A 27646-nucleotide genomic window follows, 5' to 3' on the forward strand; every position below is an offset into this window, starting at 1 on the left:
CTTTTTTCGTTCTAATATTCCACTGTGTGTGTGTATATATATATGTATATACATATATATTCATATATGTATATATGAATTTTGTTTATTCATTCATCTGTTGATGGACACTTGAACTATTTCCACCTTCTGGCTATTGTCGATGCTGTGAACTTTGGAGCATAAGTATTTGTTTGAATCTCTGCTTTCTAGGAGGGGATCTGAGGATCTTATTGTAATTCTATATTTAACTTTTTGAGAAACCACTAAACTACTTTCCACAATGGTTACAGTACTTTATGTTTCCACCAGCAATACACTCAGGTTCCAGTTTCTCCATATTGTTACAAACACTTGCTATTTTCCATTAAAAAAAAAAAATGGCTGTGAAGTGGTAACTCCTTGTGGTTTTGATCTATAGTTCCCTAATGACTAATGATGGTGAGCATCTTTTTACTTGGTTATTTGCCATTTGTATATTGTCTTTAGAGAAATGTCTGTTCATGTCCTTTGCCAATTTTTGAACTGGGTTTTGTTTTTTTGTCAGTGAGTTAATAGGAGTTCTTAAGTATTCTGGATAGGTATTATATACCTATATATGCATATTATCTGTAACATACATTTATTATATGCCACATATATACACAGGCACATATATTTACATTGACATTTATTCCTGTATTTGTATATAGAAACCATGAGCTCATGCTGGCGCATCCAATTCCAGTCCAGAGTTCATTCTCTTTCCTTGGGCTTCCATATTTTATTGCCCTCTCTGGCCCCCATTTTCCTTATTATATTTATTTGACCAATCCCTTTATATGTAACCAATCTCCCATCTCTGCCACAAGCCCTTCCCCAGGCCAACCTCCACTGTTTGGGCTCTGAGTCCCCATTCAGAGCCATTCACACGCTGCCCTGCTCCCCTCCACCACACATGAATATCCTCTTCACCCTGCCTGGGGCGTCCTAATACCATGCCATGTCAGCTCCCCCCATGGACGTCTTCTTCCGGCTTTGGCTCTGCGTCATCCCTCCCAAATGACAGCCTCCTCACAACATTTGGGCTTGGAGACCCTCACACTGGGCCGCTGCGGCTCTCCACTCCCACCCCATGCTACCAGGTAGGTGCCTTCTTCGTGTTACCCTCCTCCTGGCTTTATGACTGGATCATTAGGAAAGGGAAGCAGAGGAAGAAGAACGATTTTTAAAAAACATGTAGTTTCTCTTTGCTCAAAAGTCTCTAATGACTTCCGATCACACCGAAAATCCAAACAACTCACCCCAGGGCTTTTACAGCTCTATATGATCTGGTCTCTGTCCACCCTTCAACTTTCATTCCATACCATTCTCCCTCTTGCCACCTATGTTCCAGGCACATTGGCCTGTACTGTTTCTGTGACCACACCAAGGTCATTCCTCCTCTAGAGCTTTTGTACTCTAGCAACTGTCCTCTGCTTGAAGCCCAACTACCCATCCAAGTTACTTAGTTCCTCTCTCCCATCACCCCATTTGAGTTTTATTTGCACAGTAGTTACTATCGATATTTTGTGTTTGTCTCTGTCCACTAAAATCTAAGAAAGCTCCATGAAAGCTGGTTCCTACCCAATGCTATGTTCCAGCCTCAGGTGAAAGAATGCAGTTGTAAAAATCAAGGCTCTATTAGAGCGCTACCCTATAGAGCAGGCTCTATGCGCGTGCTCTATGCAGCGGGCGATGTCTGAGAGTGGCCCCCGTGCACTTCTGTCAGCAGGGTGGTGCTGAAAACCCTGCCTCCCCGAACACTGCACTCGGTGTGCAGCCACCACTATCGCTGCCTCTACAGTCACCCACGGAACTGCCGTCACGGGCAAATACCACCATTACCTGTGTCAGAGCTTGGATGCTTGTGTTGATATCACCACTGGCTACTTGGGAGATAATAAAATTGATTGTGGATGCTGTATTACTGTGCATATCATCAAAGTGTGGAGAAACAGCCCGGATCCTAAACAGCGGAGCAAAGGAAAACATTCAATTATTACAAGGTATTCTATTGAGTTGGAATTACGCAATTCCCCACTAGATCCATGTTTCAATAAGGAACCTCTACTAGCCAGATAGTAATCTATTCTAAAGGAAATGAGTCCTGAATATTCATTGGAAGGACTGATGCTGAAGCTGAAACTCTAATACTCCGGCCACTTGATGTGAAGAATTGACTCATTGGAAAAGACCCTGATGCTGGGAAAGATTGAGGGCAGGAGGAGAAGGGGACGACAGAGGATGAGATGGCTGGATGGCATCACCGACTCAATGGGCATGAGTTTGAGTAAACTCTGGGAGTTGGTGATGGACAGGGAGGCCTGGTGTGCTGTGGTCCATGGGGTCACAAAGAGTTGGACACAATTGAGCGACTGAACTAAACTGTATCTATTCTAAAAAGTTCTAATTGCACAGAGAACTCTTTTTAATATGTACACTCCGATGATCATGAACTGCTTATACTTAAATGGGTTAACTTACTTGGGCTCAGGAATAAGGACTGGTTCAAAAATGTCATCCAGTTTGTGCTGAACAAGTTCTGGCATTTCACACCGCACTGTACCATTGTCATTCTCAATCTCATCTAGGTCCAGCTGGAATTCTCGGCGAACCATCTGGGCTGCCTCAGGATGCCCACTCATGCTTCGGGCTTGGCTAAGGGAAGCAAAAGGAGGCTCCTGAACTAAAAGAGACTTCTGAATCTAAGGGCAAAAGAGTAGCACTGCCAACAGCCCCAAAGCTGCAAGACAGATGTTCAACTTCTGGTTTCAGCCCCCCTGAATGATTTAAATCCTTGCCTCTAAGCAAGTGTCTTCAATGGGCAACAATGCTGGTTCATGAATATCCTAAGAGAGTAGATTAACTTGTACTTATAGTACTGCCAAGTTATAAGTATTCTCTCTAGTTCACTAAAGCCAACCAGCAGTAAATAATAAAGAGTATTTATATTGACTCAAAGGTCACGACTTCTGGGCAAAAACCTAAGAAATATCTAGACTGCCTGGATCTTTTCCACCAGTTTAACCAGTGTTTATGTTTTTCTAATTACAAGCAGCATCCCATGCAGTGTTCAATAAATTTTATACTTCAGGGACAATCAACTCTTTTTAGGAATATTCACTCTTGATGAGTTGGGACCAGCATTACATCTAAGCAGTAGATATTCACCGTTTCCAAATTCAAATTAGTTAAAATTATATTCATGATATGACCCAAAATAGAGCTGTCTTGCATATAAGGCAGTTTTTTGAGTCCCTAAGCCAATGCTGGGTTCCATGCACTTTACTCAGCTTTATGAGAAGAACAGGAACCTGTGCATGACCAAACATAACACAAGGAAGAAGGTGAACCAATGCTCTGGCCACACAACATTGAGCTGACACTTCTGCTAGCCAGTGGACTTTCAGGGAAGGCGTGACTCATGGCTACTTGGACACCCTCCACCCTGGTTATAAATCTACACCAGTAGCCCTCCAGAGGGGATGAATCCAAGTCAGAAGTTAGAAAGATATAAGAGCCCTGCTAATGAGAAATCAGCAGGCAGTACTTACATCCTATAAGTGCGATACATAATTCTGTCCACGGAAAAGCAGTGAAAGAAGGCACAAGACTATTTAGAAGTGGTTTTGAGACAAAGACAATGAAGACTGAAGGATTAAACATTTGGTTACAAGACATATACCCAGACACTGTGTCATGCATGATAATGGCTACAAGAACTCAAGATTATGTTACAGGATAAGCTCTGAGCACACAGGCAAAATCCACAGAGATGCCCTCTGATGAGCCTCTCAGCCCACATACTTGAGTCTGGAGGGCATGTCCTCCGCTGGCCCCTTGCGCAGCATGCTGGTGCTGGAGCTTGTGCTCTGGGTGCGCTGTGGCTTCTCTTCCACCTGTTTCACTGGTGCAGCCGAAGGCCTTTTTGCTGACCGCTTAATCCTCTCCTCAAGCATGCTCATATCTTTTTCAGAAAGCTGTTAATAGAACCCACATTTATTAGCTCACCTCTCTACTAGAATTTCAGAGAATTAAAAACCTCATATGGTGGTTTAGTCACTAAGTCGTGTCCGACTCTTATGACCCAGCGGACTGTAGCCTGCCAGGCTCCTCTGTCCATGGGATTCTCCAGGCAAGAATACTAGAGTGCGTTGCCATTTCCTTCTCCAGGGGATCTTCCCAGGTTTCCTGCATTGCAGGCAGATTCTTTACTGAGTGAGCTACGACGGAAGCCCAAAAACCTCATATAATCTTCATATAATTGGAAGACCCAATAATTAATTTCCATTTCCATGCTGAAGCAAACAGAATCTCCTAGGTTAGGGTATGTTCACTTTCAAACACTACCTATCCTTTAAAATCAACTGTTGCTAAAACCTGACTTGCTTTAGTAAGAGAAGATATGAAACAAGGAAAGGATACAAAAGGAAAGGCCCCATGAATAACTACAAATAAAAAGGTCAAGAATTAAACAAAACCTCCTCATTTTTGTGGTATCACCACTAAACTAGTGGTGTGACTATGGGCAAGAAGCTTCACTTTTGGTCATCTGTAAAATTCCTATCTGCTTTATCTCCTTCACTGGCCTCACAGTGAGGATTAAATGAGGTAAATGTAAATAAAAATCTACAAGCATAGGGTAAATATACGTGCTACTAAGAGGTAACTGGAGCGAAGAACAGGTCCAGTCACGGTAGTGATTGGCTCAGAGGAACTAAGGAGCCAAAAACAGAACCTTCTGTTTGGAGAGTCTGGCTCATGGCTACAGCGCAAGACCCTTTTGATCTGACAGGTACCAGAATCCACATTATACATGAGTAGTTGTTCACTAAAAAATAAATGCAGTAAAAATTATCAAGGAGATTGCCAGGCACAACTTAAATTCTTAGACTAGCTTAAATTTCTTGATTCAAAAATAGTTTTCATCTAAAGCAAATTGATAAGAGGGGAATGCTCAGAAAGAAAATCTAACTTCTAGTAAAACACAGCCTTAAGTGTCCTAAAGTAATCAGATGCACCGTCAAGGGTTTATATGGATTTCAAGACGTATCGAGAGGTTGAGTTTTAATAAAAAGTGGTAAAAACTTAAGAGTTCAGATGGGACGAAATTTCTCACCTACATGATCTTTCAATTCAAAACATGCTGAAAATGTTCAGAGAAAAGTGACTCACGGTTCCAATCAGCTTGAACACTTGATCCCCGTGTACATTGTACACCGTGACGATGGTGTTGAGCGCAGCGTTGCGCACAGCATTGTCACGGTCTCCTATGTGAATCGCTATCTCCTTTAAGGCTTTTCCCGGGGTTGGTTGGCAAACATTCATGCCATAGGACTCGACCAGACACCCCAGTTCTTCCAGGCACTCTGACGGGGAAGAAAGGCTAGATTAAGGACACTCAATACACATTTGGCACAAAAACCTATCTTTACTGGATACATTTTCCTTGGCATACATGAAGGGCTAATGTCTTATTCTGGCTCTCCCTTGAATTTCTTCTTGTTTATTGCCTTCTACAAAATATACAATGAAACGGTGGTGCTGTAGCAAGCACTCCTAGAAGGGATGCCTGTGAGTCAGATGGCCCCTGTGCACTTGACTTTGTCATCAGGGAGGTACTGGGTGGTGCCTGCATCACCTGACACTGTGGCTCCACCAGTGTGCAACTCATCACTCTCACAGTCCAAACCAGAAGGCTGGAACCAAGAAATTCCCTGGTTCACCTATAAACTACTTCTTTGAGAGGTCACTGTTGCAGACATAGGCATCTATCAATAGTTGCTTTACCTGCTCTCTGCTTGGAGTTTTTGGATTTGGTTCCTTCCATGATGAAAGGGAACATCTTGCTGGCTGGGTAGACAAGGCACATCCGGTTCAGGATGGCACGGACATCTTTACGAATGACATCCTTTGGTTCTCCGACCTGGTCAACAAGGAAAATAATAATAAAGTGAGGCACTGTCTGAGTAGCAAAGGCACCCTCTTGTGTGTTACTACATCTTGAAAGAAGAAAATGAGTGGTGGAAGGTCATCATCATCCAACAGATGGAAGACAGAAGAGGGAATAAAAATACAGGAACTGAAGTAGCTGGGAACTTGGGCAATCTTCCAGAGTGAGAACAATGCATTACCTTGAGGATGAGATAGGGGATGAAGGAAGATGCTTCGTTCTCAGTAAGATGATATTCCTCATCACTTAGCAGGGTGAAGAGCAATTTTAAATATTCTAGGGTTTTCATGAGGACGCTTGTATTGGTGTCAAAAAACCGCAGCGTAACCCACTTCAAGATAAGATCCAGGCAACCAATGACACCCTCTTTTTCGCTCTCCAAGTGCTTGAAACAAAACAATACAAAACCCCCACAAATTAGACTGTATAAAAATTTAATTTCTATTAGGCAAGTAACTCATATATTTTACTACAGTCCAAAAAAAAGATGATAGATTTTTAAGCCTCCGTTTAAGACCCCAAATTACAGACATGTAGTCATTTATTCAATCAGATAATAAGAAAGCTCTAAGAACAGAGAACATGGTATATTCTAGTTCCTTCAAAGTCATGCAAACTTCTGATTATTTCACAGAGCTCAGTATTTTCACACGTCCAAGATTCATGCCTATTTATTTTGTTGCAAACTTACATCAACCATGACAGCAAGGGCCTTGTTATGATGCTGAAAGTCTGAGTGAAACATCTCATCTTGTAACCATTTAGCCACACAGCTAGACATCTGAGTTTTTAGCTGCTCAATGTATTCATCCCGTGGAGTAGTAAAATTCCATTTTAATACCTGAAAAACAAACAAACAAACAAACAAAAAACAAACAGTGAAAGGGGCTGTAAGGGGTTCAACTGAATGCACAGACATTCTATTTAAAGCAGCTGCAGGAATCAATTTAATAGGATATTTTAAAATTCACCAAGATTAATTTGTAATTAAATATGAATGCAAAGTGCACTTTCAATCTGTCATACTCTGGAAGCTTAGTTCTGAAAATCTTTTAGGAATAGAATTTTCAGCAATTTTTACTAGAAAAATCAACGCTCTGTTATTGTATAAGATGGTGAATACTGTTGGCATAATTTTAATAAAGGGAAAATTTGAAATATGTATAAAAATTTTAAATGTACATACTAGTCTAGGCATTTATTATAAATATATTTACATACATGTACAAATTGACATTCAAAGATGCCTATGGCGGTATAGTTTATAAGAGCAAATACTAGAAGCAACTTAAACGTTTAACATAGTGGGTTGAAGATAAAGACAGGTACACACATACGATGTACCAATAAACTGAAAACACATATGTGTACAGATATGGAACAATCTTCAAGACAGTATTTCAAATACCATTAAAAGAAAAAAGTAAGATTTAGAACAAAGAGTATGGCATATTCCCACCACTTGTGTATAAGGAGAGCTATATATTTATACATATATGATTGTAGAGGAACAGAATATTACTATTTTTAGAGTAATAAATTAAAAAACTGGTATTTTCCCCTGTTCAGGAAGACTAGAGTAGGAGATATGCTTCTCATATTTTCTGTACTTTTTGAGCAGTTAGAATTTTTAAAAAATTATGTATTTTGAAAAAATTTTGACTAATAAAACCAAAACATCAAAAGATAAATTACTGAACTAGCCATATATAGTTATCAAACCTATCTTTTAAGGTATCAGGTACAAGAAAGATTAAAGGAGTGGCATATTACATATGCGTTAATTGATAAAAATCAATGACTACTTTCCAGTCTTTGATTTTAAACAAAATAAAAACCCTACAAACCCACCAAACCCCCCAAAACTTCTTTCTACTGGGAGATAAAAAGGCAACAGCTCCATTCCATAGTTTCTTTGGTAGGAATTAATGCTGTAGGATTTAGTACTTCCATAATGTAGTCTTAGAGAAACAAGATATAATTCACAAGCAAAAGATTTAATTATTAGATATTTCACAATGATATGAATTTCAGACAGAAACTTTAATTCTTGATTATAAAACAAAGCAAAAACAAGCAAAAACTTCCTGAAGATTTTAATTCTTTCCTTACTTTTAGTCCTTTCTCATCTTTCATCCTTTGCTCCTTTCCATTTGGAACAACAATAAAAATAGGACCGGATTTGTCTTCATCCTCCTTTAAGCTGGTTTTGCTCGGAACTTTCTTTCCTTGTGCAGTCTACAACCAAGGTGCAGGGAATACTGATTAGACAGATTACTACTCCTTAGGATTCACTGTTGCTGCCTATTAAAAGGGTGCCATGTAAACCAGACATGTTTCTATGTCATATTCCAAATAAAATAAACTAATGAACAGAATCTTGCATTTGATATGTTTGTGTACAGGTTTTCTAGAAATGTTTCTGACAGCAGGCTTAAGTAACTGTTGGTCAGTGCTTGGGCTGGCACGCGATATGGCTGGAAAAGCTATACCAATGGTCTGGGTCACAGGTTGTTTTTGTTTACTGGACAATTCTTTTTTTTTACTGAGAGGTAAGTGACATAAAAAGCTATGGTTTTTCCAGCAGTCATGTGTGGATGTGAGAGTTGGACTATAAAGAAAGCTGAGTGCCAAAGAATTGATGCTTTTGAACTGTGGTGTTGGAGAAGACTCTTGAGAGTCCCTTGGACTGCAAAGAGATCAAACCAGTCCATCCTAAAGGAGATCAGTCCTGGGTGTTCACTGGAAGGACTGATCCTGAAGCTGAAACTCTAATACTTTGGCCTCCTGATGTGAAAAGCTGACTCATTTGAAAAGACCCTGATGCTGGGAAAGACTGAGGGCAGGAGGAGAAGGGGATGACAGAAGATGAGATGGTTGGATGGCATCACCGACTCAATGGACAAGGGTTTGGGTGGACTCCGGGAGTTGGCGATGGACAGGGAGGCCTGGCGCGCTACAGTTCATGGGGTCACAAAGAGTTGGATACGACTGAGTGACTGAACTGAACTGAACTGAATGGCAGTCACACATTCTGTTTCTCTGCATATAAAATCTCTATCACATCATTCTAACTGAAGACACTTTGAGAACCTGCTTTTAGAGAAAACTGCTGAAACATTTTAAATACTTAAGATACTAAAGTGGCTCTTAAAAATAATCCAAGATTTAGAATCTTTGTATCAGATGGAAAGAAACTGTGAACATACAGTATACATATTTAAGGTAAAATCTGAATTTCATTACTGGAATTATTATTATAATAAATGCAGCAAAAGTCTGCTATTTCCAGTGAGGCCAGCATTTCTTTCTATTTCAAAGACTGAAGCCATTTAGTCAAAACAAATAAGAGATGAGTTATGTCAAATTGCTTTGTAAACTGCAAAAGTCTGAAAAAAAAGTGGTTTTAAGAACAGAGTCAAAAACTACTTTAAAGCACTTGTGATCAAAAAACTAAAATCAGCACTTGTTAAACATGGGATGAGGAGAGGGAGGAGGACAGGAAAAGAACAGTTTCAATGGACAGGTTGGAAGATCTTTACCCATTTAAATTAACTCACTGAATTCAAGGACCCAAGCACAGGGAAGGAAAATGAGTAATTAATAGTTAGAAGAACGGCCACAGGATGGCCCTTCTATAATGGCGATATAACAATAAATGTACTGGATAATAAAACATGTCCTCCACTGACACATTTTCATCAGTTACATGTAGTTAATAAAATAGTTTTCTCTAGATTTACTATTGATTGCACAGTTCTGCGATTTCCCTTTTGTAAATATAAAATAGTCAATATTCTGAATACAGTGACAAGCTCTGAATCTTGATACAGAAATTGATGACAATTTGCTGTGATTAAAAAAACTTAATTAAATGAAAAGACACCCGAGGATAATTAAGGCTGAGCATTTGAAAACATTTCTTTAAACTGTTCAATTCTGCATGCATGCTGAAAGGACTGGTGATCTATCAAATCTCACTGGTGTGGGGACAGAAGGTCCCTTGAGTTTAATCAGAACACTTCGTTGTATGATGACTTAACAGGCAAATGTGAAGGAAGTTGCTTACTACTGAAAATCTCCCCCAAAGACCCGGATGACAGAAACCTGGCAGTAGCTCTTGAGAACAGGATGCCTCTGTTTCATGACATCATTAAAATTGAGCCACAGATAAATGTACAACAAGCACTTCATAGATAATATCCCTTCATATGCAGTGTTTTTCTTAAAAGAATGACTTAGTGTAAAGAAATATTTAAAAGCAACTCTACACTTAAGCTGCAGAGTTAACATACCTTTGTTTTAGAGGAAACTCCTAGAGCCTTGGCCTTTTTCGGATCAGGCTTGGAGTCTACAGTGCCAGAAACAGAATCTTCAGCAGGTGCTTTGAGAAAATAAAAACACATATTGTAAATACAAACTTTTAACTAATATCACTATATTCTGAGCAGGTTCAAAATATAATGATGGTGAGAAAGCCTACAGTTTTAAATGTATCCCTTTCTAAAGTGTTTTTAGATTTTTTTTTTCCCCTAATCTTTTTTCTCCACAATTTCCTCTTTAAGCACAACCTCATGAAATTAGTTCAGAAAATCTACATCTCCTTTATCAACACTTAAACTGCAGTTTTCAAACTATTTTCTAAATAGCAATTAAAAATTAATTAATTTTAAGCAATTAACAGCAATTAAATCCGTCTACCTTTTTGCTAGACGGATACTTCTTTAAAAGAAGGGTCTATCACCTTTGAAACTACAGGAAATTATATATACCAATGGCAAGATTCCAGTAGATGTTATAACTGAATATACACTTTGATACTAGCAATTTTACACATGTAAACTTTCTAACTTTTTAGCACCCCAATAAACAGATTACTGCCTTGTTTAAGCACTAAGTCTAGAAGAGCAGTGGGTACAGGTTAGTGTTCTGTTTATATGTTATGGAATTTTAACATTAGGATGAAGAAGTCAAGAATTTTTCCTTGACAAAGTTGAGTAAATATTTGAATGCTGCTTTTTTGTTGTTGTTGTGACCAGTGGGGATTGAACCAGTAGCCCTTGCTTCAGTGGAAGTATGGAGTCCTAACCACTGGACTGCCAGAGAATTCAATAAATATTAGAACTGATCAGCAAACAGCCAAGTACAAGGGAAGAATGAGGAAGCAGAGTCCTCTGCTGGTTCACACATTGACTGGCTGTTTGACCCTGTGCAAGTCACTTAACCTTTGGTATTTCTTGTCTGTTAATAAAGAGGATTCAGCCAGATGGCCCCAATTCCCCTTCTAACTATAATATCCAATAGCAGAAAATAGTTATGGAAACCTTAAAAATTGAGCACTTGCTTTCTGGAGTATTTCTCTGTGCTACTCCAAAACTGCTTTTTGGAGTTGGAAATCAAGTTAATTATCTTCAAACCCTCAGCACAGTAACTGGCAGAAAAAAGGCAACTTGAGGAGTTGGAGGGAAGGCTTGGGATCTAAGCCATGAGAAACGGTGATTTAAAAACGAAGGCTGGATTTCTTTAAGAGTTCCCGCGGCTATTTTAATTCCCCTATAACCCATTCAAAATAAAGTTACCTGAGGCAGGCTGGAATTTGGCTGGAGCTGACCCTCCCACTGGTTTGGATGTTGCTTTAGCAGATGCAGTGGGCTTGGCTGGCATGTTAGCTTTGGCTTTCTCTAACATGGCCAACACCTGATCTTTAGAAGTTGGCTAGGGAGACAATATAAAAGAGGTGAGAGGCCACAGAAATGATATACCCATACTATGCTTACTAACAGATCTGCAGTCAAACGAATCTTTGAGCTCCTGGTTTTGAAATACCAATGAAGGGAGGCAGCACACAGTGCAAGAGAAGTAACACATTATGAAGTCACACTAAGTTAGCTGCCATTCTAGAAGGTCACAATTTTCATCCCTGCAAAGCCAGCAGATTCTTTAGAAGTTCTACACTACTAAATATTTGACCTGTGCTCTCATTGGGATTTCAAATTGAAACTCATAGGAAGTAATATGATCTTTTGCCTCTATATATTCATGTTCAATATTTTTCTAATGGCTTTTAACAGCAGCAATAATAAGTGAAGTACTTTTAGTTTCCCAGTAGCTTTGGCCATTTTCTCATATCCTAAGTGCATCATGAAGAACGGCAAGGCGTCCTGGGCCTTCTTTCGCACGTCTCCATTGCGATCCTCTAGGCAGGAATAGAGGTGGGGAACACAAAGGATAAGGTCTGTGGGGGTGGAACGAAGAGTCGGTAGTTTCTCAGCCAGCCAGCCCAGAAGCTGTCAAAAGAAATAAAGACCAGTTACATAATTCGTGTAGAAAACTGTTATTATTTCTGATCTTAAGCTTAATTATTTCATCAGTATCAAACACTGAATTAGTTCTCACACTGCAATTTTCCAATATGAAATCAGTTATTTTCTTGTTCGATGAAATAATAAATTTGCAATGCTGACAATCAGTTAAAGTAAGGACAAAGTTTTTTGGACCATATTTGAGCATTAAGCTATAAAGTTTTAATTGTTCTAAATAAAGAGTTGAATACAACTGAGCAACTGAACTGAACTGAATGCATTTTAAAGAAGAAAAACTTACACATTTCTTTTAATTCTAAGAACTATTCAGCTAGAGAAGATCCAAAATATTTATTTGATCAGAAGATGACGAGTTCTACCAGGACTTCTGTTTTCTGCCTCACTTAAGACAGTGTTTCCCTATACCTCTAAAATAATGCGTATTTGTATCTATTTTTAATTGAAATATTTATCCAGATGATTAGTTTCACATGCACTTATAAGAAATAATACAGAGAGATCCCATGCACTCTTTATTCCATTTCCTATACATTCCACTGATTAGATTGTTCCAGTTGGACTTTTTCTCATTTGTGTATGTGTGTATATTTAGTTCTCTACAATTTTATCCTGTGTTAATGTATCCACCACCACTGTCAAAATTTTGAATAGTTCCATCCCAAGAATCCCACATGTTGCCTCTTTTATAACCACACTCACGTCCCTCCTCCTCCTCCTCTCTAATCTCTGGCAACTATTAATCTGTCATCTATTTCTAAATCACGAGATTCCAAAGTTATCTAAATGGAATCATATATAATATGGAACTGTTTGGTACTGGCTTTGTCACTCAGCACAATTCCTTGGAGATTTAACTGACTTGTTGCATGTATCAGTGATTTCTTCCTTTTATTGCTGAACAGTATTACATATATGGATATATAATAGTTCGTTTAAACATTCGCTTGTTGAAAGGTATCTGTTTCCAGATTTTGGCTATTTTGAATTAGTTGCTATGAACATTTGTTATAGGCTTTTGCATAAACATAAATTTTCTTTTTTCTGGAATAACTGCTCAAGATTTGTTGGGTCATATATGGAACAACAGACTGGTTCCAAATAGAAAAAGGAGTACGTCAAGGCTGTATATTGTCACCCTGCTTATTTAACTTACATGCAGAGTACATCATGAGAAACACTGGGGTGGAAGAAGCACAAGCTGGAATCAAGATTGCCGGGAGAAATATCAATCACCTCAGATATGCAGATGACACCACCCTTATGGCAGAAAGTGAAGAGGAACTAAAAAGCCTCTTGATGAAAGTGAAAGAGGAGAGTGAAAAAGTTGGCTTGAAGCTCAACATTCAGAAAACGAAGATCATGGCATCTGGTCCCATCACTTCATGGGAAATAGATGGAGAAACAGTGGAAACAGTGTCAGACTTTATTTTTGGGGGCTCCAAAATCACTGCAGATGGTGATTGCAGCCATGAAATTAAAAGACGCTTACTCCTTGGAAGGAAAATTATGACCAACCTAGATAGCATATTCAAAAGCAGAGACATTACTTTGCCAACAAAGGTCCGTCTAGTCAAGGCTATGGTTTTTCCAGTGGTCATGTATGGATGTGAGAGTTGGACTGTGAAGAAGGCTGAGCGCTGAAGAATTGATGCTTTAGAAATGTGGTGTTGGAGAAGACTCTTGAGAGTCCCTTTGACTGCAAGATCCAACCAGTCCATTCTAAAGGAGATCAGTCCTGGGTGTTCATTGGAAGGACTGATGCTAAAGCTGAAACTCCAATACTTTGGCCACCTCATGCGAAGAGTTGACTCATTGGAAAAGACTCTGATGCTGGGAGGGATTGGGGGCAGGAGGAGAAGGGGACGACAGAGGATGAGATGGCTGGATGGCATCACCGACTCAATGGACGTGAGTTTGAGTGAACTCCGGGAGTTGGTGATGGACAGGGAGGCCTGGTGTGCTGCGATTCACGGGGTCGCAAAGAGTTGGACACGAGTGAGCGACTGAACTGAACTGAACTGAACTGAACTGACAGTTAACTACATGTTTAGTTTTATAAGAAACTGCCAAACTACCTTCTGGAGTGGCTGTATCATTCTACATTTCCACCAGGAGAGTGTTCAAGTTTCTCCACATTCTTGTCTTTTAGTAATTCTGGTAGTTGTCTCTCTCACTGTAGTTTTAATTTGCATTTTCTTGATGACCAGTAACCCTGAACACCTTTCATGGGCTTAGTTGCCATCTGTAATCCTCTTCAGGGAAATGTCTGTTTATGTCTGTTGCCAAATTTCTAATTAGATTTTTTTAACTGTTGAGTTTTGAGTTTTTTAATATATACATTCTTGACGATAATTCTTTATCAGACCCAGAGTGCAAATATTTTCTCCCACTCTAGCCTGTCTTCTCATGTTTTTCACATGGTTTTTTGCAGAGTAAGAGTTCTTAACTTTGATAAATTGTGGTTTTGGTGTCAAGTCTTATGAATATTTTGCATGAAGAACTTCTATATCCTGAAGGTTTACCCCTATGTTATCTTTAAAAGTTCCATAGTTTTATGGCCTATGTTTAAGTCCATAATCCATTTTGAGTTAATTTTGGTGTAAGATGTGAGATTTAGTCCCAAGTTTAATGTTTTTGGTCTCTGGATGTCAACTGCTCTGGCATCATGTGTTGGAAAGGTCACACTTCCTCCACTGCATTACTTTGGTAACTTCAAACTTAGTTGGTCACATTTGTGTGGGTCTGTTTTTGGGTTTCCTCTTCAGTTCCACCTATCTGTGTCTATTCTCCTCCTCCTTACCCCTGCAATCATGGTCTTTTCTCTTTCTGACCACACTGCTTGGCTTGCAGGATCTTAATTCGCAAACCAAGGATTGAATCTGTGCCCATGGCAGTGAGAGCATGCAGTCCTAACCACTGGACGGCCAGGGAATTCCCCAGTGTCCTGATTATGTTAGCAATTTAGTAATCTCTAGTACATGGTAAAATGGTTCTTTCCATTTTTTTCCTTTGTCAAGATTGTTTTAGCTAGACTATAAGTTCTCAAATAACCTTGACTTTGTCTATGAAAAAAAAACTTTCTTAAATTTTGATAGGAATTACATTAAATGAACAGAACTGACACTTCTATTATGTTAAATCTTCTAATCCACAAACATCTCTTTGGGTCTTCCTTGAATACTTCATCAGCATTTTGTAATTTTCAGTTTATGCATTTTGTATTTGTTTTAAGGGTTTCATTAAAGGGTTTCCTTTTCTTTGGAGTGACTGTACATTGTAGTGTTTTTAACTTCAGTTTGCATGTGTTCAATGTATTTGACTTTTGTCAAATATGATTATGTTTATTTTGTATCCTGCAATCTTACTGAACTCATTTATTGATTTTGGTTATTGTAGGTATCTTGGGATTTTCTATGTAGACAGTCATGTTATCTGCAATTAGGGATAGTTTTATTTATTCTTTTTCCAGCTATATGCCTTTTACTTCTTTTTCAGGTCTTACTGCAGTGACTAGAACATCTAGTTCTATGCTGAGTAATAACAGTGAACATGGACATCCTTTCTTTGTTCCTGGTCTTAGGGGGAAAGTGTTCAGTCTTCAACCACTAACAATATCATTTACAGATGCTTTTTAATTTAAGTTGTAATTCTCTTGTATTATTACTAACTTACTCAGAGCTTTTATCATGAATAAGTGTTGGATTTTCTCAAATCCTTTTTTTGTGTCAATTGATAGGACTATATGACTTTTCTTTAGTCTGCTGATATGATGGATTACATTGATAGATTTTTGAATGTTGAACTGCATTTTTATGTCATGATTAAAACTTCTTATTTTACCATTTAAGAGTTGAAGAAAAGAGAAAATTTCACAAATTTTAGAAAATTATTGCTAAAAAAGCACATGGAAAGTAAACAAGAAAGCATATGAATAAAAAAGCTCCAGGAATTTGGTTTCATTTTATTAGCTATTTTATAATGGAACTCATTCTATCCATAACATATATATTTATTAGGTAGGCTCAGCAGCAGCAGCAAAGCACACCATATTTGGAATACTAACCTCTTGCCTCAAGAAAGGATTTTCTTTTTTGAGCTCTTCAGAAAGATCCTCCCCCTCCAACCATTCCTTCATGCCAGTCTGTTCTGCCCAAGCATTCACAGTTGCCAGGGCAGCGGATCGAACATTGTTCTGAATGGAGGAGAAAATCAGTAAACTATCACTATGGTTTGGAGGTAAGGAGTGAAAAGTGTATTACTTTGCAAACATGAACAACAGAGGTTTCTCCACAGATCTATAATAAACATACTTGGAACATTCTTCATCTTCTCTGAAACAACGAGATCTATGGGTGTACTCCAAAGTAAAGTAGAAACTAAAACTCTAAATTGTAATGATCCTATACTTAGTTAATTAGGCAAAACATTGAACTGGGCATAAAATATCATGTTAGGGGGATAAACCCCTAGGTTTTGTTTCCTGAACCTCTGGGGACTCTCATGTCCCTGGTTATCTGCTAAAGGATGTAATTCTGTGTGTTAGAGAACTCATAATGGTTAGCTTGAAATTATTAACAATTTAAATATTTTGTTTTTATATTAACTTGTACTCACAGAATAAGAAGGATTTAATGACACGAAAAATATTAAAATAGTCCAATTCCTCAAATTAAATGAATTACACAAAAGCAGACATATTCAAATATTCAATCTATGGATACATATAAGAGCTTATAATTTTCAATGAGACAAAATTCTAGGACTGTGCAACTGCAAATATCTTACTAAAGTACTAGAAGACTGTATTCTAGTAGTTCAGGGGAAAAGGTAGAAAATAAAATACATTATTTAAAAATTTTTGTTTATTCACTCTTTATACCAATACTTTAAACAATGATATAATCATAATAGCAACAATTTTTCAGTATGTACTATATGAGGCAGATACAGGTACTTTATGTACAGACTCTTATTTAATCCTGAAAGAATTAAATTCCACAGATAAAGCACTGAACCGAAAAGAAGATAAGTAACTTATCTAAGAGTCACAAAGCTAGTAAGTGAGGTATGTGGTCACCTTAATACTGCCTGGGAGGTAAAAATGTTTTATTATTTTCCTTCCAATAGTCTCTTCTCTACAAAAAGTTTAAGACTGTTTACGTGCACTCTTACACGTAAGAAAAGGATTATTCTTAGTCTAAGTAGTGGCTGGCTGTTCCAGAATGGAGCTGTGGTGAAGAAAATCAGGGATACCTTGCTGTCTCCAAGCACTGTGATGATAGGGATGCCTAAGTTCTTCACATGCTGCTTGATGTTTGGGCCCATGGCTACTGCCAGCTGCTGGAGGATAGTCAACGTCTGCTGCACCTGAGTGGGAAGAGAAGACACCTTATGTTCAAATCACAGCATGGTGTGTTCAGAGTTTCAAAAGCTTGCTGCTACATGGTCAATGCAGTAAGAAGTTTCTGGGCTACTTAAAACAAACAGCTGGTTATGATACTAATCAGCTTTGAATAATTTTCAGGTGATGGCCTCTCCATTAATCATCATAAAAATGGAGTATTAGAATTTTAGATTAGATTACAATGCTTTGTAATTTTAAAGTAAGGTAAAGCTTAGTTGAAGAAAAATGTGACATAAAAATCCAAATCTAAAAATTAAAAATTTAGCTTGTTTGTATTACAAGCAGTTCTATATACAAATAATAATATCAGAGGTCTTGTAAACAGCAAGTCAGGTTCATGAAAATTTGATTAATAAACTTGCCATCTTCCAACAAGTCTTGAGGCACACTCAGAATGAAAGGAAGCTATTTCTAGTTCAAAGAAATAGAGTGATCATTATCCTTTTTCTTTTTCTTACTGGTTGAGGTTATTGGAAAGGAGCCCCATATCACAGAGGGGGAGAGGGGAGAGGAAAAGAACAGGCTATGGTCTTTTTAAACTGGAGTACAGCTGCTTTGTAACGTTGTGTTAGTTCTGCTGCACAGCAAAGTGAGCCAGCTGCATGTTTACATGTATCATCTCTTTTTTGGATTTCCTTCCCATTTAGGTCACCACAGAGCAGCGAGTAGAGTTCCCTGTACCACACAGTAGGTTCTGTTTTAATGAATTGGTTCTGTTTATTAAAATAGATAAATAGTAATATATTTCATACATACATACATACACAATACACGTCTATATATCAATCTCAATCTCCCAATTCATCCCACCCCTTCCTTCCTCTTTGGTGTCCATATGTTTGCTCTCTACATTTGGGTCTCTAATTCGAGGAGAGGCATGCTCTACGTACCAAGATTTTATTTGAATCATTGAGTCGACCCTTCAAGGCTGTTGGAAGTTCACCTATGTTTGGCTGGATGAATTTTGCTTCATTGATAATGGCTGCTACTTCATCAAGGCCTTCTTTCCTGATCTTCCAATTCTTGTCACCAATCTTAGACACCAACTCTGAAGTGATTTTATCACTAAAAAAACACAGAAGACAGAATCCTTAATTCCTGATGCCTAAAAGGATGTCACAGAAGTCCCCTTGACTGAGAAGTGGAAGGCACCATTAAGACATCATCAAAGAAATCATTAGCAGTAAACCTGATTTCTGTCCTTGGCAAAAGATCCACAGCATCACTGCCCCCGTCATCTGGTTCCTCTCCATCTTCCCCTTCGTCTGTCCCACCAGTGCTGTGTTTAGAAATCCCTCTGGTTGGAGCCGGTGGGTTCTGTCCCTGCATCTACACACAGATAAGTCAGTGAGGCTAATGAACTCAATGAAGAATGTGATAGCAAACTGGTGAGAGAATGGTGCTTGTGTCAAACTTTCATATTCCCTCATAACACAATATTCACAGTATTTTAATTAGACTCAAACTTCAATTCCGAGACTATGTGACAAAAGGTATTTTAGTACACACCTATCAGAATCTGACTTCTCAATCATAAAGCTGTGTTTTTACTTGTATGTCCAACACAATACAGAGCAGTCAAAATTTAGCAATTTCAACTAGAAAGTTTATTCAAGGAAGGACAAGTTTATTTTTAAAAAATTGTTACATTTAGTGTGCTTTTTGAATATGTAATTTTTTCAAAATGTTTAATATGTCAAAGCTACAAAGGATTCCAAGGGGAAAATGTCCCACCCTGTAACTACAGCTATCTTGCTCTCTTCCTCACAAGGTCATCCATTTCTTATGAACTCTTCCCAGTGATACTTTATATATATAAATGCAAATACATACATATTCTTCATTCCAAACGTTTAAAAGTTTAAAATTAACCATATCAGCATTCTCAAGTCAACTATGGATTGAATCATCTGTGAAACCTTTACCTTCTCAAATTCTGCATCTATCTGGGATAGGAGGGCAGGCTTCTCATCCTCAAAGAACATTCGCAAAGAAGGACCAACGTACAGATACATCACACCGAGCAGAGTGATGGCAGACGTCCTCACAGCCTGGCAGAACAAAGAGAACCGCTCAGGTCAGGACAGAGCCGCGAAGCGGGCCGTCCCGTCCTACACACGCTGCTGTGTACTCACTGGGTTTGTGGCGGCCAGAGCTGTCTTCACATTGCTAATGAAAGCTTTCACATTCAGTCTAGAAGAAATAATACGTAAAATTAAAAACAAACAAACGAAACCCTCAAAACACTCACTGGGGTTTTATAAAGCTAGACTCCAGAACCGGCTTCCTTTACATACGTCCTGAGTTTGACTTATTCTCTTTCTACACTCATCTACCGTAAGCTTTAAATACTATCGATATGTTAATTTATGCCTAAAGCCACAGAATCATACACCCAACTGCCTTTGTGACACTTCCATTTTTATGTCTAGCAGATGTCCTACACCTGTCAGTGCCAAGCTCCTGACTGCCCACGGCCCAACCCCCAAACCCGCTCTTCTCCTCATCTTCCCCATCTCGGTAGACAGTTACTTCATCCTTGCAGTTGCTCCCAGCCTTCTTTGAAAATTCCTGTCATCCTTGACTCCTCTCTCTCTCAAGCCCAGTATCCTGTTTAGTTTTATTTTCTAAATATATTCTAAGTCATAACACTTCCAAGGCTGTATAATTCCTTGTCAGAATTATTTCAACAGTCTTCTAATTAGTCTCCCTGCTTCTGTCCTTGATCCTATCTATTCTGACTGTAGTCTAAATAACCCTGCTAATCTTCTGCTCAAAACCCTCTAATAGTTTCCAATTTATTCAAAACTTGGAGGCTCTACAGGACCCGCCCCCTGTTCTTTGAGCTTTCTCTCCTACCACTGCCATCTCCCTCACTCACTCCGCCCCAGCTGCATTCGGAAGAACTACCAGACTCTTACCGTCAGCCCCTCATGTCCTCAAGGTCTATGTCTCACAGGCATTATTTCAGAAAGGATTTCTGTCTTACAGAGAATAACACGACACTAACCCCTCCAAGGTGTTACCACTAACCCCCTATCTGGCTTTATTTTTATTCCATTGTTCTTATACTTCCTGATCTATTTTTTATTGTTTACTGTCATCTCCCCTTACTCAAATAAGCTCCATGAAAACAGGAATTTAATCCTGACCATACTGTATTCCTGAGGGTCTGGAACAAATGACTAGAATATCACAGGTACTCAATATGTAGTTGTTGAATAAATGATAGATCACAGATGAATTAAAAAGAGGAAAATATTCGCACGGCTTTTATGTCATTCATGCCAAAAGGTAGTTTTTACATTAACGACTCTGCAGTTATGAAGGGATTTTAACAATATCCTCAACTATAGGAGGACACCACAGATACTGACATAACAAACAATTCTTTGCCTGAACAACACTTAAATGATACGTTCTAGGGAATTCCCTGGTGGTCCAGTGGTTAGAACTTGGTACTCTCAGTGCCAAGGGCTTGGGTTCAATCCCCGATCAGGGAACTAAGATCTTACAAGTCACGTGGCATGGCCAAAAAAACATAATTTCTAGAGTATTGTGTCTTCGTTTGGTGGAACTGAGAACACTGCAAGCAGCCTATTGAGAACATGTGAAAAGCATCAGGGGACAGAGAAAGGCAACACAGAACAACAGTTAAGAGTCTTCCCTCTCAGAGCCAGAATGCCTGGGTTCAAATTTTGGCCTTTGCCACTTTCTAGCTGTGACTTGGGCAGATCACTTTCTGTGCACTAGTTTCTTCATCTATAAAAGGAAGAGAACATACCTCACATGGCTTTTATGATGATTAAATCAAATGAGCTATTATTTGAAAGTGCCTGGCATAAAATAAGCTGCATAAAATCTGTAGTCCCTCCTTATCTGGGACGGATACATTCGAAGACCCCTCAGTGGATATCTGAAGGTATGGATAGTACTATATAGACTATTTTCCCCCATACACATGTACATATGATAAAGTTTAATTTATAAATCAGTCACAGTAAGAGATAAATAATAATTATAGAATGATTATAATAATATACTGTAATACAAGTTATGGCAATGTGGTCTTTCTCGTTAATCAATTTTTTCAACTCTATCAGAAATGCGGCAGCAGCTGCTTCACTGGTAAATGCAGCTACTCCAGTAATTATTATATTTTTCAGTCCACACCTGTTTCTGAGTCCGTGTAGCCATTCTCACTTGCACTAAATGGCTTGGTGTCACTTGTTTCATGGCATTCCTTACTGAAGTCCTCATACAGACTCCACGCTTTTGGGTGGAACACATTCCCATCAATGACATTTGCTGCTCATGCCTTCCATCCACAAATTTGATGCCTTTTCTATCTTAACTAAGCAGCTACAATACTTGCAGTTTGAGGTGTGAAATTTCCTTTTCCTTTACAATTTATTGATAGAAGATTTGCTCTTACTGTGGATCTTAGCAACCTCAGCACATTATTTTCCTCTTTCCTTACTGAGTTCAGAACTTTGTCATGTAAACGAAGCACTGTGCACCTTCTCTTTAGCATTTCCAAATTGCCAGCATCTCTATTCTTGCCCTTTGGGACCATTACTAAGTAAAATAAGAGTTACCTGGACAGAAGCACTGCAACACCACAGAGGTGATCTGATAACTGAGAGAGCGCCTCTGACTAATGGGGGGAACCCACTGGACAAAGGCATGAATCACATCCTGAGCAGGATAGAGTGAGATTTCACCATGCGACTCAGAATGGCCCACAATTTAAACTTATGAATTGTTTATTTCTGAAACTTTCCATTTAGTATTCTTTGACTGTTGTTGACTGCAGGTAACAAACTGTGGAAGGAGAAACCACAGACAAGGGGAGACTACTGTAAACCGATGTGTTCAACAAGCAAATAACTTTGGGAAAGAGAGGGTTAAACAAGCGTCTGTGTGACTTCCCTTGGGGTTCAGAGGTTGAAATCCACAGTGCAATGCGGAGGAGAGGGATTCAATCCCTGGTTGGAGACCTGGGATCCCAAGTGCTGTGGAGCAATTAGCCTGCACACTGAAGCTGTTGAGCCTGTGGGCTCTGGAGTCCATGTGCTGCAACGAAAGATCCTGTGTGCTGCCACTAAGGCCCGACGCAGCCAAATAAATTAATAAAAGTAAAGAAACAAGCACCTTTACTGCAGGACTTCTAAGAGCGTTTAATTTTCCAAAGTGCACTATAGATTTCTAAACTAATGTGATTTTATATAGTAATTTTCAAACGTATTTAACTACAAATCCTTGGAACTGGCTTTTCTGTGGCTCAATCATAAACACTGAAGAAAAATAACTTAGAGAACCCTCATGTTAGTGGATATCAAAATGCAGGAGGACAAGCCAATACAGGCTTTTTAGGAACAAAGGTAGTTTCGTTTTATGTAAATTAGACAATCGAGCTCTGGCTTCTCAGAAATAAGCAGCGATAGCTACAACAAATATAATCACCAGTTAAGAGAGTGGCAAAACAAGTACTTGCTTTCTTTCTGACTTACCCAGAAAAACCAAATTCTTTTATTGCATTTGATAGCCAGTTCAGAGTTTCTGATTGATTCTTGGGATTCTTCTGTGAGAACGCCATTGACATAACCTAGAACAGAAAAACAAACATACAAAAAACCAAACAGATCTGAGTTTTCTCTCATATTTCTTATAGAAATATAGCTTGACATTAAGGTAGAAGTGGATTGAGCTGCCTTTTCTGATGCTAAAGCAATGGCAAGAATGCCTCAGAAATGTTTAACTTGAGAAAATAAGGTAAGTGGCAGTAGTATTTAAAGCATTCTCACAGTATTGTAAATCAACTCTACTTCAATAAAAAATTTAAAAAGAATTCTGGACAGTTTACAACTTTTCATTGGTGGTCTCTTGTAATGTCATAAGAGAAAGCTACTCTCATCCTTAATAGAATATTCTTGACTGAGACAATTTTGATTATCATGCAATAGTTATTACTAAAGGTAAAAATTAAAACGCAGTATCAGAGTGGTTTTACTTGAGAAGACAAGAACTGAAGTTTAACTAATAACCTTAAATTAAAACTGGGGGAAAAACTGGGGAATCCTGAAGAAAGAGCACTCTGCCACTGACCTGTTCAGCTGTCCACGGCAACACACACGCTTCAGCTATTGCTGTCATAGCTTCTTTTGCATTGTTCCCACATTTCACATCTCCAATCTTGTCTACAAGTCCATCCAAGACGATCTGTGCTGAAGTTTTGGAAAAATTTCCCTTCTGGGCAATCAAAGCAACTATGTGAAGCTTCATTTGCATCACCTGAACAAGGGTAAGTATCAGAAAATTATAAGTAAGCCAAAGACATCTTTCTTCTGCAGGCTATGCCATGTGGCTTGCAGGATCTTAGTTCCCTGATCAGGGATTGAACCCAGATCCTTGGCAGTGAGAACACAAAGTCCTAACCACTGATCAGGGAATTCCCCCTAAATATTTATCTATTTACTTATTTTTATAGTAGCCTGAAGATGTAACAGTTAGGGACAGCTGAGAACATGACCGAACTAAAATCAAATTTTAGACCAAGAAACAAAATAATTTTTATTCTTTAATTATTATCAATTAAAGTAGCTGACTTTAATAATCAATAAAATTGATTATTATCAATTTTAAAGTAGCTAAGAGAAAAAAACCAAACCATTCAATGTTTTAAAATACTAACAAGCAATGTTACTGTGTGAAGTTTATGAATTGAAAAACATACAGTAATTTCTATATTCTCCTCCTCTGATGGTTATTTGCCTACAGTACTGAGTGCACATCCTGAAGTCCATAATAAATGACCATACTAACTCAGAGTCCTACTAAGAGTTGCCCACAAAAAAATTACAACCCTCATGTATACACAAACACACACAACCCCCCGAAATTGAGAGATTTAAACGACTTGTAGATTTTTAAGAGGAGGAATGGAAGCAACTGTGAAAAACAATTTAAAGATGTTAAAGTGACAATGGCAGATGTTTGGGATTTCAGACCCTTTTGACCATGAACGTTTTCCTTTGTCCTGTTTGAATATTTAAATAACAGGCGTTGGCAAGAAAGCAGAGAAACAGGCGCTCAGCTCTCTTGCACTGCTAGTGTGAATAAGGTTCGGCAGTTCCTCAAGAAGTTAAACAGAGTTATCATTAGCCTTAGCAATTCTACTTCCAGGTAGGTACATCTGTTCACGTGAAAACCTGTACATGAATATTCACAGCAGCATTACTTGCAACAGCTCCAAAGCAGAAGCAATATAAATGCCCATCAACTTATGAATGGGTAAATAAAATGTCGTATATCCACACAAGGAATACTGTTTAGCAATAAGAGACTGCAGAGTTGATACATGCTGCAATATGGATGAACCTTGAAAACATTATGCTAAGTAAAAGTCAGACACAAAAAGTCACATCATCCCATTGATGAAATGTCCCGGAGAAGTGATACACAGAAAAAGTAGATTAACAGTTGCCAGGGACTGGGGGTGGAGACTTGGGGAGGAATAGTGAGTGGCTGCTGATAGGTATGGGGCTTTTTGGAGGGGGGGGCAATGAAAATATTCTAAAACTATATAGTGGTAGGAGTTGCAGAGCTATGTGAATAGACTAAAAACAGCTCCACTGTACCCTCTAAAAGAGCTCTATATGCTCGGGAAGTTATTATAAAGAAAAATATATAATAATGCAGTGCTAAGAACAGTGTGCTAGGGAACTAAGGATCCTGAATGGAGAACAAGAGGTGGCAGAACAGAAGTAAAGAGGAGACTAGCATGAACCCCAAAATAAACCTGATACATTTCACACTTTCATTTACCATCTAGAGGAGAAGAAAACTCTTCTCATTCTCCTTCATGTATCACTTTCCTGTGTCCCCCTTTACACCTACTTCTTAAGACTAGAAAACGGCACTGCTCAACTTCATCTCTAGTATCAGTTAATGAGTTAAACGGCCTATGCGGTCATTTTTTATTAGCAATTTAAAGACTACATTTACTTTTTATCCAAAGAAATAAGAAAGCTATCTCATTGTTTTTCCTCTCTAGATGAGAGTAAAAGGCTTCTAGGCCTAAATAATGAGAAAAATGCATATATATGAATTAGCAAACAATAAGTATTTGTGTATATATACATATACACAAATACTTATTGATATATATATATACACACACACACACACACACACACACTCCTAAATGTACAAAGTTAGAGTTAGTGTTTAATCAAAATGCATACATTCTATCATTCATTGAACATTAGATGACACAGTATCTGAATGACTTAAATCATTACCAAACTATACCTAATACTCCATAGGATGATGTAATGAAAATTACTTCAATAAAAGATACTAAATCTCTAATTTAAAAATACCTGAAAATTAGTTTCTTTCCATCCAGGTTTCTTGGCCAGCATCCTCACTAATGCCTGACAAGGCATTTCAGTTCGGTCCATTAATTCAACAGCCTTGAAGTAACACAAGATAGTAAGGGATTAATAATGAGTTCCAAGGGAAGAGCATATCCAAAATCAAGGAAGTGTTTCCTCTAAAGGAAGGAGGGGAATGGAAATGAGGTGGGTCACAGAGAGAGCTTATTTACTTTTTTCTGTTATAATGCTTTGTTTCTTGAGGTGGATGTTTGGCATATGGTTGTTAACAGTGATGCCACTGAAACTCTTTTTTTCTTCCACATTTCAGGAATTCACAAATAGTTTACCCCATGGAAAGTAACATTAACAGTTTCAATTTGTGTAGTGTATGACAGAAACTGTTTATATATATTTTGACTTATTTGATTTTCCTAAAAACATAGCAGAGTAGGTTGCTGCTGCTGCTGCTAAGTCGCTTCAGTCGTGTCTGACTCTGTGCGACCCCACAGACGGCAGCCCACCAGGCTCCCCCGTCCCTGGGATTCTCCAGGCAAGAACACTGGAGTGGGTTGCCATCTCCTTCTCCAATGCATGAAAGTGAAAGTGAAGTCGCTCAGTCGTGTTTGACTCTTCGCGACTCCATGGACTGCAGCCCACCAGGCTCCTCCATCCATGGGATTTTCCAGGCAAGAGTACTGAGTGGGCTGCCATTTCCTTCTCCGAATAGAGCAGGTTAGACGTGTATAAATACAGGTTTCAAAGAAGCACAAATTCAGGTCTAAATCCAAGTGGTGGATGCAGGACTGGAAGCCAGGTCTCCTGGCTCAAGTCTCAGGATTCTTTCAGTTTCTCCACACTCTTCCTCATCAGAACCAAAGAGTGTGTGCCAAAATGAACCACTGTGCTCCTGTCCAACACAGATTTTTTTCTTTTTAAAGAAGCCTCTCATACCAAGTAATAATCTCTAGTCTTCTAAGAATCATGACAATTAAAAGAGAAACATAGAAAATCGATGTGGGGTGGTTTAAGTGAAGAGACCTGTTTGACAAGTAGGTTTAATACCATATAATATTAAAATTCATATGTCTTATAATTCAGAACAAACCTAATTTTCTTGAGTAAGCACTAAGTTATGAACTGACAGAAAGTTATGAAGCCACAGAAAGCAGATGTTGAAAGATAAACCCAACACAGCTAAAAAGCAAACAAAAACCCTGCCTCATCTTTAGTTAACATCCATCAAACATGCTCACTGGTTATAAAACACAGCAATTAGGACTAGTTCTTCACCGGCCAACTCATCACTTCTCTATAATGTAATTTTCTTTCACATTCAACTCATCCTCATGCGCCCACCTTCTGGAACTCTTCCATACAGGCCAGCCTTTCCTTCCAGTTACTGCTGTCGAGAAGCTGTATACAGGTAGCAGGAAGGACAGCTGAAGCTTTTTCTTCACATACTTCGATCTGTAAGATACAAAACATTAACACTAATAACTGTTTAAGGAAACAGAAGAAAAGAATGTAGGAATACTCCAACTAAGACCACAAGGACACTCCCAAAGGTGTGCTTTACTATCTGAGG

The 27646-nt window shown here is 38.5% G+C and overlaps 1 protein-coding gene and 2 non-coding genes across 7 annotated transcripts in view; 1 reads left to right on the top strand and 2 right to left on the bottom strand.

Annotated features, from left to right (window-relative positions):
- CKAP5 (cytoskeleton associated protein 5) overlaps window positions 1-27646 on the bottom strand; it is a 96240-nt gene that overhangs the window by 11578 nt on the left and 57016 nt on the right. For all 5 annotated transcript variants that reach the window (XM_052652260.1, XM_052652259.1, XM_052652256.1 and 2 more), the window contains exons 15-35: window positions 27418-27528; window positions 26065-26157; window positions 23789-23974; window positions 23194-23288; window positions 19816-19873; window positions 19606-19731; window positions 18870-19009; window positions 18571-18745; window positions 17530-17643; window positions 16340-16468; window positions 12046-12240; window positions 11533-11668; window positions 10249-10337; window positions 8066-8191; window positions 6645-6794; window positions 6135-6338; window positions 5791-5926; window positions 5176-5369; window positions 3808-3980; window positions 2485-2658; window positions 1846-1966 (exon numbers count right to left, since the gene is read on the bottom strand). In XM_052652260.1, coding sequence (XP_052508220.1) covers window positions 1846-1966; window positions 2485-2658; window positions 3808-3980; window positions 5176-5369; window positions 5791-5926; window positions 6135-6338; window positions 6645-6794; window positions 8066-8191; window positions 10249-10337; window positions 11533-11668; window positions 12046-12240; window positions 16340-16468; window positions 17530-17643; window positions 18571-18745; window positions 18870-19009; window positions 19606-19731; window positions 19816-19873; window positions 23194-23288; window positions 23789-23974; window positions 26065-26157; window positions 27418-27528 — 2925 coding nt within the window. The remainder of the gene's footprint in view (window positions 1-1845; window positions 1967-2484; window positions 2659-3807; window positions 3981-5175; window positions 5370-5790; window positions 5927-6134; window positions 6339-6644; window positions 6795-8065; window positions 8192-10248; window positions 10338-11532; window positions 11669-12045; window positions 12241-16339; window positions 16469-17529; window positions 17644-18570; window positions 18746-18869; window positions 19010-19605; window positions 19732-19815; window positions 19874-23193; window positions 23289-23788; window positions 23975-26064; window positions 26158-27417; window positions 27529-27646) is intronic.
- LOC128061085 (small nucleolar RNA SNORD67) lies at window positions 5574-5684 on the bottom strand. The gene has a single exon (XR_008200699.1). It is a non-coding gene; the product is annotated as a small nucleolar RNA SNORD67 (small nucleolar RNA).
- On the top strand, window positions 21111-21183 carry TRNAE-CUC (transfer RNA glutamic acid (anticodon CUC)). The gene has a single exon. It is a non-coding gene; the product is annotated as a tRNA-Glu (tRNA).

The sequence above is a fragment of the Budorcas taxicolor genome, chromosome 15, assembly GCF_023091745.1.
Source record: "Budorcas taxicolor isolate Tak-1 chromosome 15, Takin1.1, whole genome shotgun sequence".
Lineage (NCBI taxonomy): Eukaryota > Metazoa > Chordata > Mammalia > Artiodactyla > Bovidae > Budorcas > Budorcas taxicolor.